Source organism: Thrips palmi, unplaced genomic scaffold (assembly GCF_012932325.1).
Source record: "Thrips palmi isolate BJ-2018 unplaced genomic scaffold, TpBJ-2018v1 HiC_scaffold_18, whole genome shotgun sequence".
Lineage (NCBI taxonomy): Eukaryota > Metazoa > Arthropoda > Insecta > Thysanoptera > Thripidae > Thrips > Thrips palmi.
In genome coordinates, this window is record NW_023144627.1 from 10868423 (window position 1) to 10885555 (window position 17133).

General features: G+C 56.2%; 2 protein-coding genes across 2 annotated transcripts; one reads left to right on the plus strand and one right to left on the minus strand.

The window, feature by feature from the left end:
* Positions 1–6304: 6304 nt before the first annotated feature.
* LOC117644841 (aldehyde dehydrogenase, mitochondrial) lies at positions 6305–9643 on the plus strand. The gene is made up of 10 exons (XM_034384489.1): positions 6305–6607; positions 7234–7338; positions 7419–7559; positions 7643–8074; positions 8162–8308; positions 8425–8562; positions 8649–8813; positions 8890–9047; positions 9131–9287; positions 9380–9643. The coding sequence occupies exons 1-9, from the start codon at positions 6452–6454 to the stop codon at positions 9276–9278; spliced, it is 1590 nt and encodes a 529-aa protein (XP_034240380.1). The 5' UTR covers positions 6305–6451; the 3' UTR covers positions 9279–9287; positions 9380–9643.
* LOC117644840 (putative ferric-chelate reductase 1 homolog) lies at positions 9632–16410 on the minus strand. The gene is made up of 12 exons (XM_034384488.1): positions 16319–16410; positions 14643–14724; positions 14321–14524; positions 13908–14012; positions 13655–13817; positions 13238–13365; positions 11545–11742; positions 11348–11455; positions 10872–11034; positions 10575–10801; positions 10117–10467; positions 9632–9984 (listed from the first exon to the last, which is right to left on the minus strand). The coding sequence occupies exons 2-12, from the start codon at positions 14706–14708 to the stop codon at positions 9877–9879; spliced, it is 1821 nt and encodes a 606-aa protein (XP_034240379.1). The 5' UTR covers positions 14709–14724; positions 16319–16410; the 3' UTR covers positions 9632–9876.
* Positions 16411–17133: the final 723 nt, after the last annotated feature.

Consider the following 17133-nt stretch of genomic DNA (forward strand, 5'->3'; position numbering starts at 1 on the left):
ACTGTCGACAAGAGTGGGCGTCAGTTACAGTGTGGGAGTGTAAGGAATTCCGCCAGGTTGGCTCGCAACAAGGGCTGCTTAGCAGGTAAGCCGCGCGCGGTCCAATGAGGCGGCCTCCAACTGGCCGCGACGACGAGAGAGCCATGAAACTCAAGACGCTCTGCTCAAAATGAGGTCGAATCTCTAAAGTTAGTAAGTGACTTTTGCTTACATTGGGCGGCCACTAGTGTATCGTCAAAACCCTTTCCAGCGCCCTAGTACTCTACCGGACTCAGGGTGACTCCATGGGATTCCCACGAACGACGCGCTGTCATCAAATCCGCGTCGCTCCGCCATGGCTCCGTCTTTGGAGTCTTTGGAGGATCAAGATGGCGGTAATGAGGCGAAATGAAGAGCCACCGCCTTCGGGGCCCAAAGGACGCCATGAGTTGACAAAACACGGCGGTACAGTTACGCGCTCCAGCCGCCATGGGCGGCGCCTTTGGTGCCTTTCAAGCTTGACGCGCGGCATCTACGCATCTATCCTAGCCATCTATCTAAAGGGCCCTCCTAAAACAATGTTTATTTTCCACGAGGCGCTCGCCCGGTGGTGACCTGTGTATACCTAACCCACCCATCGCCGGGCAAAATTAGATCCTCGCGCGAAACACTAGAGCGTCGTGGGTGTGGGTCCCGCCCCGTGTGTGTGTGTGTAAGTGTGTGTGTGTGTGTGTCACTCACTTTTTCTCGTTCTTACTTTACCTGGCACGGCCCAGCTAAACGGCAGCGCACGCAGCAGCCCAGAAGTCCAGGCATCGGTCGGTCCCGTGCGCGGTTAGAGAAAGTTCTGAATCACACACACAGACACACACAGACAGACAGACAGACAGACACACACACACACACACACAGACAGACAGACAGACACACACACACACACACACACACACACACAGACAGACACACACACACACACACCAGCGGCCGACACCTCCGCGGGAGGAAACGCATCCAGTTTTACATAACCTGATCTTAATTGATGATGATCGTGTGTCAGGCCGGACACGGCCGGACACTAACGGAGCAGCGGCCAGGCACGGCCAGGCGGCACGGCAGCGCCCTCGGCGGAGAGAGAGAGGGAACTAGCGTCTCAATCAACGACGCCCTCCTGCCGAACGCGCGCCGTACCGGAATGAGCGTGCAACCCGCTTATGTCACGTCGCTCTGTCTCCCTCGCACTCATGGGGCGTTTCCTAGGGATGCGAGGGAGACAGAGCGACGAAACGTTCCTCCGGAATCGCGGGGCAGACGACGCGGCGGATACTCGAACGAGGTGCTGGCGTTTATGCACAGTGGGCCAGAAGACCGGTGGAGGCGGACGAAACTCTAGACGCGTTTTGAGCTCCAGAGTCGCTAAATGGGACTCGAACCAGGCGTGTGACCCCACCAATGGATTCCTCGTTCGGAGAGCAATCCATTGGTGGGGTCACACGTTCGGTTCGAGTCCCATTTAGCGACTCTGGAGCTCAAAACGCGTCTAGAGCTTTGTCCGCCTCCACCGGTCTTCTGGCCCACTGTGCGTTGGATTGGGAGAACGCGACTCGCTTTGCCGCCGGCTCGACTCGCTCTGTCTCTCTCGCAACCTGAGCCAGGCCCGTGAGTGGGAGAGAAGCCATTGACACCGAGCTCGAAGTACGGCCGGAGTCATAAACGCGCGAGTGCCATGCAAGCGAAAGCGCCTTCTAAACTCCTTCTTTGCCTGCTTTGCCACTTTCTACGGGCGGGGCCATGCCCAGGCCATGCCGGCCGCGGCGCGAGGCGCGGCAGTGACAAGTTGGGTTGGCAGCACTGGCAGACAGGCACTGGCCCGGCCGCGTGTTTACATGTTTACCCAGCGAGCCGGGCCGCTGTCTTCACTTTCTGATCTGCATGTCGCGCGAGAGTTGGCACTACTGGAAACGCGCCGCCCTTTTCCCGCGCAATCGGACCGAATCGCACCGGCCGAGTACAGTCGCCGAAAGTCGAAATTGATAGAACCATTTGAAGCGGGCTGCGGTTACGACGGAGGCGGTAACCCGAGCCGGCTTTCACTCCCGGCGTGATGCCATGACTATTAGAGATTAATTCGGGGGCATTGATCGGAATTGTTTTCGATCCCGGACAGGTCGTCGACACACTTTTATATCGAAAATCGGTCGGTGACTCTCGGCGTTTCGTCCAGATTTTCCAGCGTGTCTACGCAGACGTGGGCGCACGCGGGGTCAGCGTGCGCAGGCTTCTTGTTTTTCTCCCGTTGGGCCCGTCTGGCCGCGTCTGGCCGCGTCTGGCCGTGCGGTCCATGCCCGGTATTATTTCGGTGCGGGGGCTTTGGATCGGCTGGCGGAGGCTGGCGGAGGCTGGGCGGGGCGACGCTACCTGCGGGGTACAGTCCGGTCGAAAAGTGGAGACGACGTCGCCACCCCGCCACACCTGCACCGCGGACGCAGTCCCGCCCCCGGCGCCGCTCCCCGCGCCGCGGTCCGGAGGTACAGTCCGCCTCGAAAGTGGGCGGCTCGCTTCATCTCTGCGTGACTCTGAACCCCGAAGGGGCCGCTGCCGGTGCGGACTGTACCGTCCCGACAACACACCTGCCTTCTGCGCCTTCTGCCCGTGTGCCGATGCAGACAAAACACGCCAGAAAAAGGAACGAAGATTAAAAACCAGGCCCTGGCCAACGCACCGTCGTGGATGTAAACAAACCCCTGCCGGCCGGCTGTCTCAGCGATGACCAGGATGACCCAGGACGACGAGTGGGGGCGCTGAGTTCGGTGGTTCAACCAGAGTCATGGACATGGTAAATTTCTGAGATCGTGGACTCGAAAATGCCCGCTCACTCACAGTGAGCCAGAGGTGGAGGCGGACAAAACTCTAGACGGGTTTTGAGGTGCAGAGTCGCTAATAGGACTCGAACCGAATGTGTGACCCCGCCAATGGATTGCTCTCCGAACAAAGGAATCCATTGGTGGGGTCACACGTTCGGTTCGAGGCCCGTTTAGCGATTCTGGAGCTCAAAACGCGTCTAGAGTTTTGGCCACCTCCACCAGACTTCTGGCCCACTGTGCCACGCCTACCTGCTCGGAGTCGCCTTGACAAATCATTTGAAGCCGTCTCATCTCCGACGAGTCTCCGACGAGTCTCCGACGAGTCTCCGACAGACGAGCTGGCGAGGTCTCTGTGATTGGATGAGGGCGACCCAGTATGGGACTCGATCAATAAAGCAGGGGCCCTTAGTCAGTCGCATCGCAGCCCACGCACGGCATGAGGAGCTGTCTCTGCCGCACTCACCCGAATGGGTGCGAGAGAGGCAGCACTGTTCAGACTGCAGGCCGAGGCACGTCGCGCCGCGTCGCGCCCAGACGGCCTGTAACATTTTGTGACCAATCAAACAATCAAAGTAATTCGTCTGGCATCCGCGGGGCGCGCTGGCAGCGCTGTGGCGGCTGTAGCAGCGCGAGGCTTGTCAAAAGCCAACGCCTCCAAACAACGCGGCGACGCCATCGGAAATCACAGCCTTCATGAACCGCAGCGCGGCATCGCGGAGTGGAGGCCCCTCATCATAGTCCTGCAAAGGCCACGCTTCCTTGGAACGCACAGTGGGCCAGAAGACCGGTGGAGGCGGCCGAAACTCTAGACGCGTTTAGAGCTCCGAACCGAACGTGTGACCCCACCAATGGATTCCTCGTTCGGAGAGCAATCCATTGGTGGGGTCACACGTCCGGTTCGAGGCCTGTTTAGCGACTCTGGAGCTCAAAACGCGTCTAGAGTTTTGACCGCCTCCACCGGCCTTCTGGCCCACTGTGGAACGCCACCAGATGGCGCCGCTGTGCGCAGCGTGTATTGGTTGGGCCACTGCGGCTAACCACACGCCTCGTTTCCCCCGAGGCAAAAGACGCTAATTTTGTTCCAATAAGCCAAAGTTCAGTGACGGATGGCTCGGCGTGTCGAACGGGTGACTTGGCGGGACTTGGCTTGGGTCGGGTCGCTGGCAAGACACTGGTCCGTCGGCCCGTGCGTCCAGCCGCGTCCAGCCGGGGCCCCAAAACAAAGCAAGGAGAGAAAAAGGGTAAAAAGAAGCGCTGTCTGGCGTGGGGCGCGTGGGGGCAGACCTGTTTCAAATGGGCGGGAAAACTTACCCTGCAAGAGGAGCCCCATCGTTTCCAACAACAGCAACGCGGAAAAAAAAATGTTTCGCTTGCACCATTAATTAATTACTCGACGCGCATATCTACTCGTCAAGACGAGTAGCCGTCCTGCGAAGATAATTGGCGAGTGCGTTTCCTTTTATTGCGTCTGGCGAAATAACACGCCTGTTGGCGGCCAAATTACACACACACGCACGCCGCGCACGCACGCGCACCAATGCAGTGTAGTAGTAATGCAATCGCAGTGTAAATAACACGCACTTGTTTGCTCTTTTATTTTCCCGAGGAATCGGGATTTAGTACTGCTCCAATCACGGCCCCAGCCTGGCCGTCTCGCCGCGTCTCGCGCCCCACCTGCGATCCTAAATCAGAGCTTCTTGTTGTTGTTTGGTTTGCCCCCTCATAACCCCGGCCCGGAGTAACTCGGTAGCGAGGGGAGCGAACGCAGCGGAGGAGCCCCGGGGCGATCACGTGACGTGCCTTGCTGCGGTCGGGGCCGTCGCACAGTGGGCCAGAACACCGGTGGAGGCGGACAAAACTCTTGACGCTTTTTGAGCTCCAAAGTCGCTAAACAGGACTCGTACGTGTGACCCCACCAATGGATTCCTCGTTCGGAGAGCAATCCATTGGTGGGGTCACATGGTCGGTTCGAGTCCGATTTAGCGACTCTGGAGAACTCAAAACGCGTCTGGAGTTTTGTCCGCCTCCACCGGTCTTCTGGCCCACTGTGCGTCGGGGCACTGTGGGGGCAACACTCCGGGCCCTAGTACCACCGGCACCACCCGACTCCGGCTTCGCCACTTACAAGTCTAACAAATTGGTCCAGTCCAAGCGCCGCGGCGGGATGTTGCTCGGCCCCTGCACTGTGGGATAGGTTCAGGTAGCCGTAAAAGCGTCCATGCCTCGTTACAGGAGTCGAGCGGTCGGAAGCGGTCAGCATGCGGAGCGCCAGCGCGCCAGCAGGGCAGGCCATCGACAACCGGCACCTCACGCACAGTACGTGTGATGTTCGTCACTTCACGCACCGTTCAGAACGAGTTCCGTCAGAAAACTGGACTGTGTCCGTCCAAACATCCCAGACAGATCGAATTGTGTACAATTCCTCATAGCAGTGCCTCTCCCTTGTCAAACCGCAGCTAGTGTATGGTGAACGGCACCCGCATCCCGACTGACACCAAGACCAATCAGAAGAACAAAACTAAACATGTGATCACCATCACGAGGCACCACCGGCCGTAACCAAGCAATCTGGCCATTTCATTCAACACATTGTGGGCCTGCTGCATCGCAGTCCCATTCGACATGATTGTCTCCCGGACACACAGACGAGCTGGCCCATCATGACTGCGGTGGGAAAAGAAGAGCACCTTGCCACCGCCAGCGATTCATCAACAAAACGAATCCAAACCGAAGCGCTCTCATTGTGGCGTCATCATGGGCCGTTCATTTATCAGGCACGCCTGTTGGCACCCCTGGCCTGGCAGGGCAGTATCCAAACGACCGATAACGCATGGCTGTGCAGCCATTTGTTTACGGTGTGAAGGAGCGCACTGTCTATCCCGGAATGACGTGATCGACTTCCTCTCTTTCCTTCTAGGAGAATGAAGGACTTTACTTTTCGGGTCGTCCACGCGCTTGTTTGGTTGCCTGCGCGCGCGGCGGCCTCGCGCCTCGCCTCGCCTCGCACCGCCTCTGCCAGTTGGGTTGCCTGCGCGCGCGGCGGCCTCGCGCCTCGCCTCGCCTCGCACCGCCTCTGCCAGTTGGGTTGCCTGCCCCCGCGGCGGAGCCGCTCTCGTTCGACTAGCGCCGTGGCGGCGGGCAACCACTCGTACACTAGAGTGGTCAGTTGAGTGAATTTCTCATACGCGAGGCTAGTCTCGCGGTGGGGCCTCCTGAGGACAAAATAAGAGGCGTGTTCTGATTTGTAACGGAAGCAATCTAGCTTCTAATTTGACATCTAAGCATCTGTAATTGAGAGAATTCGGCCGAAATCAATGAGTGCTTCCCGTTGATGAGTAATAATCAAACCGAGTGGTTGGCTATGCTCGCTGAGCTAGCGGTAGCGGTACCCCCTCCCCACCCTACTTCCCTAGCACTTAGATATCAAACGAAAACCACACGACACACACACGGTTGTCCTCTGTCTCGCTCCCACACACGCACAGGCCGGCCTGCGGTGCGGAGTGCGGAGCTGCGGCAACAAGTACTGTACCACCGCGCCCCGCGACGTCGACCATTGCCCGTTGCCCGATCCAGTCGGCTTCTGCAGGGACTCGCTGCCGGACGTCAACATGCTGCGCACCGTGGTCAAGTCGGCGGCCGTCCGCCAGCTGCAGGAGGCGTGCAGGAAGCCGAGCTCGCTGGCCGGCGCCGTGCAGGCCGTCAGCAACTACGCCACCGCCTCCCTGCCGGCTCCCCAGCAGGACGCCAAGGCCCTCTACACTGGCGTAAGTGAAAGGGCACTGTTTGACTCAATGCCGGCAGCTGTCCGCCACGCCTCTGCCTCGGCCGCTTTGTTTATTTATTTACCAAAACGCCGACATCCCTTTCGGCCCTTTCGTCGTCTGCTCCTTGACAACAAACAGCAGTCAGCTGGCGGCGCGGCGAGGTGTGTTTTCTTTGTGTGCTTTTCGGCCCCAGCCGAGCATGATTTACCGGTTCGCCGGTGTTGTTCGCGGTACGCGCAGCCGATTTGCAATTTGCTGCGGTGCGCGAAGGGTCCCAATATGTGAGCCAGCGGCTCGAGCCTCGTCCAGTGTACACACCTGGGGAACCTGAGGTTATGCAATCCAAGGTCACGGACCTTACGTCCCGGCCTGGACCCCAGCAACTTAGCACCCGATTAGAATGCTGATGTGAGTTCCCAAACAGCGTTCGGTGTGTCTATTTTAGGCCTGTTGCATAGAAAGTACGTTTATCCTAGCGCTGAATTAGAAAAAAAAAATTTCATGAACGTGTTTGGATGTTACAGCATGAACCATACTTATTTTCGGTTATCTTTTCTTATCTTTCTCAGAGTGGAAGCCTCTGTTTTGTCCATTTATCTTATCACATAATTTTAATTTTTTTACAGATATTTATCGACAATGAGTGGCACAAATCGTCTTCTGGCAAGACTTTCAAGACGGTCAACCCAGCCACTGGTGAGGCCATCGCCGAAATTCAGGAGGGTAGCAAGGTATGCTTTAAGAGGCCCTTATTACTTTGATTTTCCCTTGAAAGATGTGGAGTTTAATTTTTTGCCGTTTGTCTGACTAGGCTGATATTGACAAGGCTGTCAAAGCCGCCAATGAGGCCTTCCGCCTTGGCAGCCCATGGCGCACTATGGATGCCTCCCAACGGGGCTTCCTCCTTAATAAACTTGCCGACTTGATTGAAAGGGATGCTGTGTACCTTGCAGTGAGTAGAGTAGTCCAACGTCAACACTTTATTATTTCTGTGAGTTACGTCCTTTTATTTTAATGTCGGATCTTTTGTTTTAGTCTCTGGAAACTTTGGACAATGGCAAGCCATACAACATGTCTCTGCCTGTTGATGTGCACGGGGCTGCCAACAACTTGCGCTACTTTGCTGGCTTTGCTGACAAATTCCACGGCAAGACTATCCCCATGGACGGACCCTTCTTCTCATTCACCCGTCAGGAGCCAGTTGGAGTTGTCGGATCTATCTTGCCATGGAACTTCCCCATCATGCTCCTCTCATGGAAACTAGGGCCAGCACTTGCCATGGGCAATACCATTATTGTGAAGCCCGCTGAGCAGACCCCTTTGACCACTCTCCACGTTGCGCAGCTGGCTAAGGAGGCAGGATTCCCTCCTGGTGTCATCAACATTGTGCCTGGCTACGGTGAGGCAGGCAAGGCCTTAGTAGAGCACCCCAATGTAGACAAAATTGCCTTCACTGGATCTACTGAGGTATGTACGGCTTCTCCTTGACATTGACTCACTTGTGGACTTACCTACTATTTGCAGCCTGTACTCTTAGTCTTGATTTTTTCTCAGGTTGGTAAACTTATTCAAGCTGGAGCTGCTCGCACTCTTAAGAGAGTGACTCTTGAGCTTGGTGGAAAGTCCCCTAACATCATTTTGGGTGATGTGGATCTCACTGAGGCTGTTGAAACCGCTCACTTTGGTCTCTTCTTCAACATGGTAAAATTTGAATATAATTTTTGTTGTACCTGATCACATTATGTATTTTGTTTGTTCTGATATGCTTATTTTTAATCTTTTATTCGTTTTATTTATTTTTAAATTTTAATTTATAGGGTCAGTGCTGCTGTGCAGGCTCCCGTACTTTTGTACAGGAGGACATTTATGATAAATTTGTTGAGGCTGCTGCTGAGCGTGCCAAGAAGAAAACAGTGGGCAGCCCATTCGACCTGAATGTGGAGCAGGGACCCCAGGTAATTTTTATTGGTTCTCTTTCCATTGTACTTATTAAATTCTTTCCTGTTGATTGAAAACTGTGAAACTTTTGCCCTTTGTATAGATTGATGGTGAGCAGATGGACAAAATCCTTGACCTCATCAAGAGTGGTGAGAAGGAAGGTGCCAAACTTGTTGCTGGTGGCAAGAGGGTTGGAGACAAGGGCTTCTTTGTTGCTCCCACTGTTTTTGCTGATGTCAAGGATAACATGCGCATTGCAAAGGAAGAGGTAAGAAAATTGTCCAATCAAAGTTGTTTTTTTTTTTTTTAAATATCTTTCTAAGTATCTGTTTTTCTTGTTTTAGATTTTTGGTCCAGTTCAGCAGATTATTCGTTTCAAGACTGTTGATGAAGTTATCGCCAGGGCAAACAACACTGACTACGGTCTTGCTGCCGCTGTTATGACCAAGGACATCGACAAGGCTATGTACATCATGCAAGCCCTGAGAGCTGGAACTGTCTGGTTAGTTTTCTCTATTCAATAGGGCCATTTTTATTCAGCATTATTGTTTCTTTAAATTCATTTTTAAATGTTTAAATTTTCAGGATTAACACTTACAACGCCCTGTCTGTCCAAGTGCCATTTGGTGGTTACAAACAGTCAGGATTTGGTCGGGATGCTGGTATGGATGCCCTGAATGCCTACAGTGAAATCAAATCAGTCATTGTCAAGGTTCCTCAGAAGAACAGTTAAACTCCACTGGTATGTTATATCAAAAAAAAAAAATGTATGTTGTTAGGCACATGCAAAGTAGCTCTTTAATTTGATTATAAGTTTCTTTCCTGTATTTGCAGGTCGCTCCTTCTGTATTCTTCTGTATTTCCAATGAAACGCTTAAGCCCAAGCCCAAGTCAATAAGTCAATAAGCACAACTGCCTACATGTGTGACATGAGCTGTGAAAATTTTGTAATCAATGTTATTATTTTTGTCTATTTCTGATTGATTTTTGTTCTGATATTAAATGTTTAGTCATGTAAGTTTTGCACCAATAGTATGAATGGTTAAAGTAACTGATGTGAATGCTGTGAAAATAAAATCCGTACTCTTTACAAAACAGGATAAGCTTTTTATTTGTACCTTAATACAGTCCCATCAATAAGTTAATTATCTACAAAATCTAATAGTGCTATCACTTGGGACAGTCTCAAGTTCAGAATTTCTGCATATTATACAGTCCTGGTCAAAATGGAACAGCACAAAGTCTGACCAATAGAATGAACAAATAATGGCAGAGGACAGCAAAATGATTGAAATCATGGACTAAAGTTTAAATATGTGGATGGATGAAAATTAATTTGAGTCTTTTACACCAATCACTATTAGGACTAGCATTGTAATGGCGAACACTGCCGATCCAAAGACAATCACAATGAAGTAGTAGCTCTGGACTTCCGTGAGCTGAAAATAAAAATAAAGACATGAAGTCAACTGTGATCATTTTCTTTTCTTCTTCAAAATTCAAAATTTTAGAAATAAAAAAATTTGAAATTAAAAAAAAAAAAGTTTAAAATTTTGGAGGTCTTTGCGTACCGAGTGCAGTGCGTGCAGCGCGACGTAGAAGGCGACGTAGACGCCCAGGATGATGTACACGTAGGAGGGCATGCTGGCGACGGGCACGGCCAGGAAGATGGTGATGACGGCCAGGGTGTGGGTGAGGAAGCCCTGGCCGCGGTGCAGCCAGTTGAACACGGGGCGGTGCTTGTGGTCGGGGGAGGGCCGCAGCAGCCCGCCGGCGCCTTGCAGCAGCGCCAGCGCCGTCGTCACGCCGCCCAGGATGCCGTGCACGCCCGAGGACGAGGACCACCCTTGCAGGTAGATGAGGGCGGCGATGACGGCGATCACGTGCAGCACCACCGTCAGCACCATCAGCAGGCGATGCCACTGCGAGGGCAAACGACGGAAATGATTCGCCGCCACGGCGGCGCTACCCCGCCACCGCGCGCAAGGGGTATCGCCGCAGCCCGGCGTCGCTAGCCGTCGCTACTCACCGCGAACCACATGGCCTTGCCGCAGATGGTGGCCTTCCCCCAGGCCGCCTTGAAGTAGCGCGCCGCCAGGGACCCCGACGTGGCCGCGAACAGCCACGCCACCACCATGAGCGCGCCGTGCAGCCTCATGGGCCAGTTGGAGGCGGAGCCGGCGTAGGCGGCCTCGGCCAGGCGCACGGCGCGGCCCCCCGCGTTCCTGTTGGTAGCGTGGTAGCTGATGCCGCTCGCTGCGGAAAGAGCATGGCGGTGAACAAGGCCGTCAACAAGCACCACGTCGCGTGGTGGACGCGTCCCGACCTGAGGTCGTCTTGCCGTGCGCCAGCTGCAGGAAGTAGGGCGTGGTCTCCAAGTTGAAGTTCTGGCCGTCGACGATCGTCTGGTTCACGCGGAACACCTCGCAGTACAGGTCCCCGTCCATGCTCTTGAAGTTGAGCAGCTTCACGGCGCTCTGCTGCAAGCTCTAACCAACAATGTTCGTTAGGAAGCTTTTCCGCGATCCGGCGAGGGTGGGCACCAGTGGGCACCAGTGGGCCAGAAGACCGGTGGAGGTGGCCAAAATTCTAGCCACGTTTTGAGCTCCAGAGCCGCCAAATAGGACTCGAACCGAGCGTGTGACCCCACCAATGGATTCCTCGTTTGGAGAGCAATCCATTGGTGGGGTCACACATTTCGTTCGAGTCCTATTTAGCGACTCTGGAAGCCCCAAATGCGTCTAGAGTTTTTGCCACCTTTGCCTGTCTCCTGGCCCACTGTGACACGGCTGAAGGACTCACCCCTACTATCCGGTCGCAGCCGCGAGGTGCACTGGGGGTCGTCTGCGACAGGTAGGCGTTGACAGTGCCCACCGGAAGATCTACGCATTCGATCACACTCGTGTCCCACTAGAAAAGAAGGAGTTTCGTTTTTGTTTTTGTTGTTTCCCCCGGCCAAAAGCTCCGACGGCCGACGCGGAGTCGCACATTCACATTACCATCTTGTCGGTGAGGCCGAGGCCGACGCCCACCCAGTTGGCGCCGGTCGCCCTCATCCTGAAGACGAACTGCTTGTCGACGACCTGGACGGTCACGATGGACTTGCAGTTGGCGGTCTGCTCGCAGTCCGCGGGCACGCCCAGGCAGTTCTTGGCGGTGCCGCAGCCGTCCGCCAGCACGTCCCAGTCCCAGTCGTTCTACAACACCAGGGCGGCCGTCAGGACCGTCAGGACCGGCAGGACCGGCAGGACGCACAGTGGGCCAGAAGACCGGCGGAGGCGGCCAAAACCCAAGACGCGTTTGGAGCTCCAGAGTCGCTCAACAGGACTGGAACCGAACGTGTGACCCCACCAATGGATTCCTCGTTCGGGGAGCAATCCATTGGTGGGGTCACACGTTCGGTTCGAGTCCCATTTAGCGACTCTGGAGCTCAAAACGCGATCAGAGTTTTGGCCGTCTCCGCCGGTCTTCTGGCCCACTGTGGGACGCAAACAACAAGCCTGCTCCACCAAAAACGACAAAAAAAAAGCTGTTTGATTGACGCATCGGTGAACTGACTGACACAGGGTGAACTGAAAAAAGAATCAACAAAATGCACGTGGAATTGATTGGCCTCCTCGGCCCTCTTGAGGCAGTGCGGCCGGTGCCCTGAGAGTCCAAAATTAAAAATAGCCGTGCGATGTGAGGTGAAGGGGTAGTTGTGCGAAACGCGCCTTTCTCCAGCGCCGCCTCGAGGTCGAGAGGTCGCTACCCGGAAGCGCGGGAAGGGAACCACTACACTGGTAATTTACCGCCTCGCGGTTTAATGCGAGGAAGGCGCTGGACGTGGTCGGTGCGCAAGGCGGCGCAGGGCTCCAGGCCTTCAGGCCTTCGGGGCGGCCCGACAGCCCGCACGCGAGCCGGGGAGGGGGAGGGGGTGGGGGTGCTGGGGTTGAGGGTCAACACTCGGGCCCGCTCAAGGCGGCCGCGGGCTAAGAGGAGGAATCGTCAAGTATTTATGCAGAGGGAGCAACGAACCGCGGAACCGCGGCCACGGCGCGCCGGAGGCACCGCGCGGTGCTACACTGGACGAAGGCGAAGACATGCACACTGTGAACTAAAGACGTTCAGCTTTACAGTGTCTGGTGACTACTGGTGCCGCGGCGGGGCTGTCCTACGGACGTGCGGTTCTACAGTGGCGGCTGACGGCATGCTTCTGGACTGACCGAGGCCGCGTAGGCGTCCAGGCGGTCGTCGGCCTGCTGCAGGCCCTGCGGGCGGTCGTTGGGGAAGGCGATGGCGCCCGGGGCCGTGGCGGGCCGCAAGGGCAGGGGCACGGGCTGCACCACCTCCTCGGCGCGCACGGCCGGCGGCCGGACCAGGATGCGCGGCTGGCGCGCCGACGGGGTGGCGGGGGCGGGCGGGGGTGGCGGGGGCGGCCGGGGCGGCCGGGGCGGAGGGCACGCTGCGCCCCGACACGCGGCTCGCGCGGCCAGGGGGGACTCCCCGCACCGCGGCCTGTCCAACCTTGGCGTCAGCTCAGGGGCGCGCAAACGCAACCACACCCTTACTTCGTTCATGGTGGGTGGAGTAAACTCCCAAAAATATCCAAGAACTATACAAAGGGGGGCGTTTTGGATTCTCTTCACCTCAACACACGGCTGCACTCGCCATCGTGTTCTTGTTCACCCAATAAGACGAGACGCACTGTACCTTGGTCGACGACGGCGTGGTGGGCCTCGGCGAGGTGGTGGGCAGCGTTGTCGGCCCGGGCTCGGAAAGCTTCACGGCGCGCTCGGCCGCGGCGTGGTTGTCCCTGCCGTGGTACCGGACGCTGGTGTCTGCGGAAGGGCGCCGGTCACGCGCTGAAGTCCAAGTCCCTCCCCAAGCACCCCGACGAGGACCCCGACAAGGACCCCGACGAGGACCCCGACGAGGACCCCGACGAGGACCCCGACGAGGACCCCGACGAGGACCCCGACGAGGACCCCGACGAGGACCCCGACGAGGACCCCGACGAGGACCCCGACGAGGACCCCGACGAGGACCCCGACGAGGACCCCGACGAGGACCCCGACGAGGACCCCGACGAGGACCCCGACGAGGACCCCGACGAGGAGGAAGCCCTACCTGTGGCCTGCTGGCCCAGCGCCAACTGCAGGAAGTACGGCGTGGTGTCCAGGGCGATGTCCTGGCCGTCGAACACCGTCTCGTTGCTGCGCAGCACCGAGCAGTACAGCCCGCCGTCGATGCTCCTGGAGCTCTGCAGCGTCACCGCCATTTTCGCCGTGTCCTGCACGCATCAACACTCTCAGTTTCCGTGTCGCCCGGGCGGTCGGTGCACTTGGCGCTGCGGCGCGCTGCGGAGCTTGGCGGGGCTCACCCCCTCGATGCGGTTGCAGCCCCGCGAGTCGGCCGGCGTGTGCGACAGGTAGGTGTTGATGGTCCCCACGGGCAGGTCCACGCACTCGATGACGCTCGTGTCGAACTGAAACAAAACCCCGCCATTTTCATGCGTGCGGTACACTGGCGCACACTGCCCTCGCCATCCACGCACAGTGGGTCAGAACACCGCTATGGTGGCGGCAAAAACTCTGAACGCGTTTCGAGCTCCAGAGTCGCTAAACGGGACTCGAACCGAACGTGTGACCCCACCAATGGATTGATCTCCGAACGATGAATCCATTGGTGGGGTCACACGTTCGGTTCGAGCCCCATTTAGCGACTCTGGAGCGCAAAACGCGTCTAGAGTTTTGGCCGCCTCCACCGGTCTTCTGGCCCTGCCACGGTACCTACCATGTTGGCGTCGCGTCCCAGGCCGACGGCCACCCAGGTGGCGTTGCTGGCCCGCATCTTGAAGACGAAGGCGCCCTGCACGACCTCCACGGCCACGATGGCCCTGCAGTCGCTGCCGCCGCCCTGCTCGCAGCCCGTCGGCACGCCGAGGCACGTCTTGGTGGAGCCGCAGCCCGCCGACAGCACGTCCCAGTCCCAGTCATCCTGCCCGCCAAAAACAAAACAAAAATTAAATCTTAAAATATTATTGTTGACTGTGGAGTCGTGCATAATTTTTAATCAAATTTTCATCCTCATTTATCTATAGAAGTGTGACACTAACCTTGGCGGCGACGACCCCGACGGCGACCATGGCGACCAGGGCGACCACGGGCAGGGACCGCAGCATGGTGGTGGTGGCGGTCCTGGCACAGACATGGACGTTAGTAAAGCCGTTTCGATTATGCGGTGAGGGCAGCCCGAGGGGCAGCACCACACTGTAGGTTGCACCATGCACACAGCCAGATTAAAAACCAAACGTAAGTTTAGAATTAATTTGCTCATGAACCAAAACAAAACCCAAAATCTTACTCAACACTCGATCGATTCCGGGAGACCTTCCTCGCCCCTAGATTGGCCCTCACGCTCCTCCGCGCCCTGGCGAGCGCGAAAGCCTCGTGGCCTCGCCGGCCCGCGACCGAATTTTCTCGCTTCCGGTCAGTATTGCCACCATGAGGCCGTAGCCGGCGCAGTGCGGCGCGGGCCGGCCGCGGCCTTGGACTTGGTGGACGGAGACGGATTGCAACGCGGCTAGCGCGGCGCGGCGGCGGGCCGGTCTGGTTTACGTGCCGACTCTCACACCGCTGCGGCCCGGCCACGGCCCGGCCCGGCCCGGCCCCTCTCCGCGCGATTACACCTCGCGACTTGGCACCACATGCTTAGCGCGCTTATTGTCAATCTGCACCGTCACGGACCGGTCACGGACACAACACGATACGGATGACGCACTTTTTGGTTTTCGGATTTTCAGTTGCTACGTGAAACCGATCGGTGACGCGGCTCACAAGGTGGCTCATATTCACGGAAGGAGAAGCTTTTTCTGATCTTGGCGCTGTTTCGCACATGTTTCGACTAAAAACTAGAAAATACGTGGTTGAAAAAATTCGATGCAGACTGGCCGGCTGACCCACAAACTACACAGGGCCTTCGTCTCTCTCTCTCTGATTAGTGCACTCCGAGTGGCCCGACCTAACGAGTACGTGGCGTGGTCAGCCCCTTCAACGACCACCGCCGAGACCGGCTACAAACTTCAGACACTCAATAAAAAAATATTCGCCATGTCACCACTCCTTTCTTCGATCTAAATTAAAATCCAGTTCAATCAAATCACCAACCGACCTTGGGCGAATCTAAACATTCCCCGCGTCTGAAAGTAGAATACCTTTTGTTTTTGGAGGGCAGTCAGTCAGGAAAGCCGCGACGCAAAACTAACTCCTAAAACGGAACGGACGAAAACACGTCACCGCGGACGGGCGGACGGGCAATGCGCTTTCCCGCGAGTCTGCCGTCCTAGTTAGTGCACCTGGTTCCGACAACTGACAACAAACGCCATCTGCGGATGAAACGCGCCCAGAATTATCTTGACACTACACACTCTCTCACACACACACACACACACGCACTCTCTCTCTCTCTCTCTCTCTCTCTCTCTCTCTCTCTCTCTCTCTCTCTCTCTCTCTCTCTCTCTCACAGACACACACACACCTGAACCGCTTGACTCAATTTGACCGACAGTATCTTTTGGCTGGGAAGTGCATCACCAGGTGCAGAGTCATTGAGGTCTTTTTTTTTGTCCTACTAAATAAAAACGAAGTGCGATTACTTACACGCAGCGTTTATATAATTTAAAAAAAAAACACTTGCGAACGAGATACCGACTTTCTTGTAAGGCTTACTCTCATCTCGTCCAATGGTGGAAACCCCATCAGTTGCAGCCCGTGAGTGCTAGCTATGATGTACCTTTCGCTGCTGCTTGATGTGAAATAGCCAAATGATGCTCTGCTAGGTTCACCTATACACTCCACGCCGTGAACGCCTAAAGCCCTGGTCACGTGGGCGCTTTGGAAGGTTGGCGGCAGAGTAAGCCGGCCCGATAGGTGCCAAAGATTACGGCCCCACTCGACTTGCGTCAGGCTTTGTGTGGCTCGGCAAATTGTTTGAAATCCTCGCGGAGCGAGGCGGAGCGGGGGCTGCCCCATTCGATTTTGCAGTGTCACTGACCACTAAAACCGGGCTGTTTGGCGAGCGATAGCGAAGTGTATCACTTGGCACCTCTGTCGGTGTGCGTCAGAACGAAATAGTCTACCAAAAACGGGAAAAATGATACTGAAAAAAAAAAAAAAAAGCCCGGCGTTGGTGGGAGTCGAACCCCAAGATTGGAGGTCGAGGGCGGCATTTCCTCTCTGTAATGGGTGGGGCGGCACGCCTCGGCCTAGGCCGCTCACGGAAGGCGCTGGCCAAGGCGCTGCCCGAGGCCCTGGCCGCCTCGGCGCGTATAGGCTCCGCTAGACGTGTAAGTTTCCAACCCCGACGGGTCGATGCGCTGCCGCGGCTGCCGGAGTGACTCGGGTCAAGAGCAAGGTCCCCATTCACACTGGAGTCGCATACGCAAACTTTGCAGTGGACACCCGGTGTTCGGTTTTGAAGGCGTGAAGGCGTTTCCTCCTGCTTCGAAAACAATCAAAACGACAAAGACGTCGCAAATCAATTCGAAATCAAGATAAGCCTCGCAGGACGCAGGAAAGGGTTCAGGAAGGCGGTGGTCGTCCGAGTAT

What these genes read in the sequence shown, in the direction of transcription:
- LOC117644840 (XM_034384488.1), bottom strand. Translation starts at nt 14,708, where the DNA reads ATGCTGCGGTCCCTGCCCGTGGTCGCCCTGGTCGCCATGGTCGCCGTC. An exon ending in GCTGCGACCGGATAGTAGGG is followed by an intron (nt 11,035 to 11,347) that starts GTGAGTCCTTCA and finishes ATTGTTGGTTAG; the next exon opens with AGCTTGCAGCAGAGCGCCGT. An exon ending in CGCTGCACGCACTGCACTCG is followed by an intron (nt 9,985 to 10,116) that starts GTACGCAAAGAC and finishes TTTTATTTTCAG; the next exon opens with CTCACGGAAGTCCAGAGCTA.
- LOC117644841 (XM_034384489.1), top strand. Translation starts at nt 6,452, where the DNA reads ATGCTGCGCACCGTGGTCAAGTCGGCGGCCGTCCGCCAGCTGCAGGAG. An exon ending in AAATTCAGGAGGGTAGCAAG is followed by an intron (nt 7,339 to 7,418) that starts GTATGCTTTAAG and finishes TTGTCTGACTAG; the next exon opens with GCTGATATTGACAAGGCTGT. An exon ending in GGGATGCTGTGTACCTTGCA is followed by an intron (nt 7,560 to 7,642) that starts GTGAGTAGAGTA and finishes CTTTTGTTTTAG; the next exon opens with TCTCTGGAAACTTTGGACAA.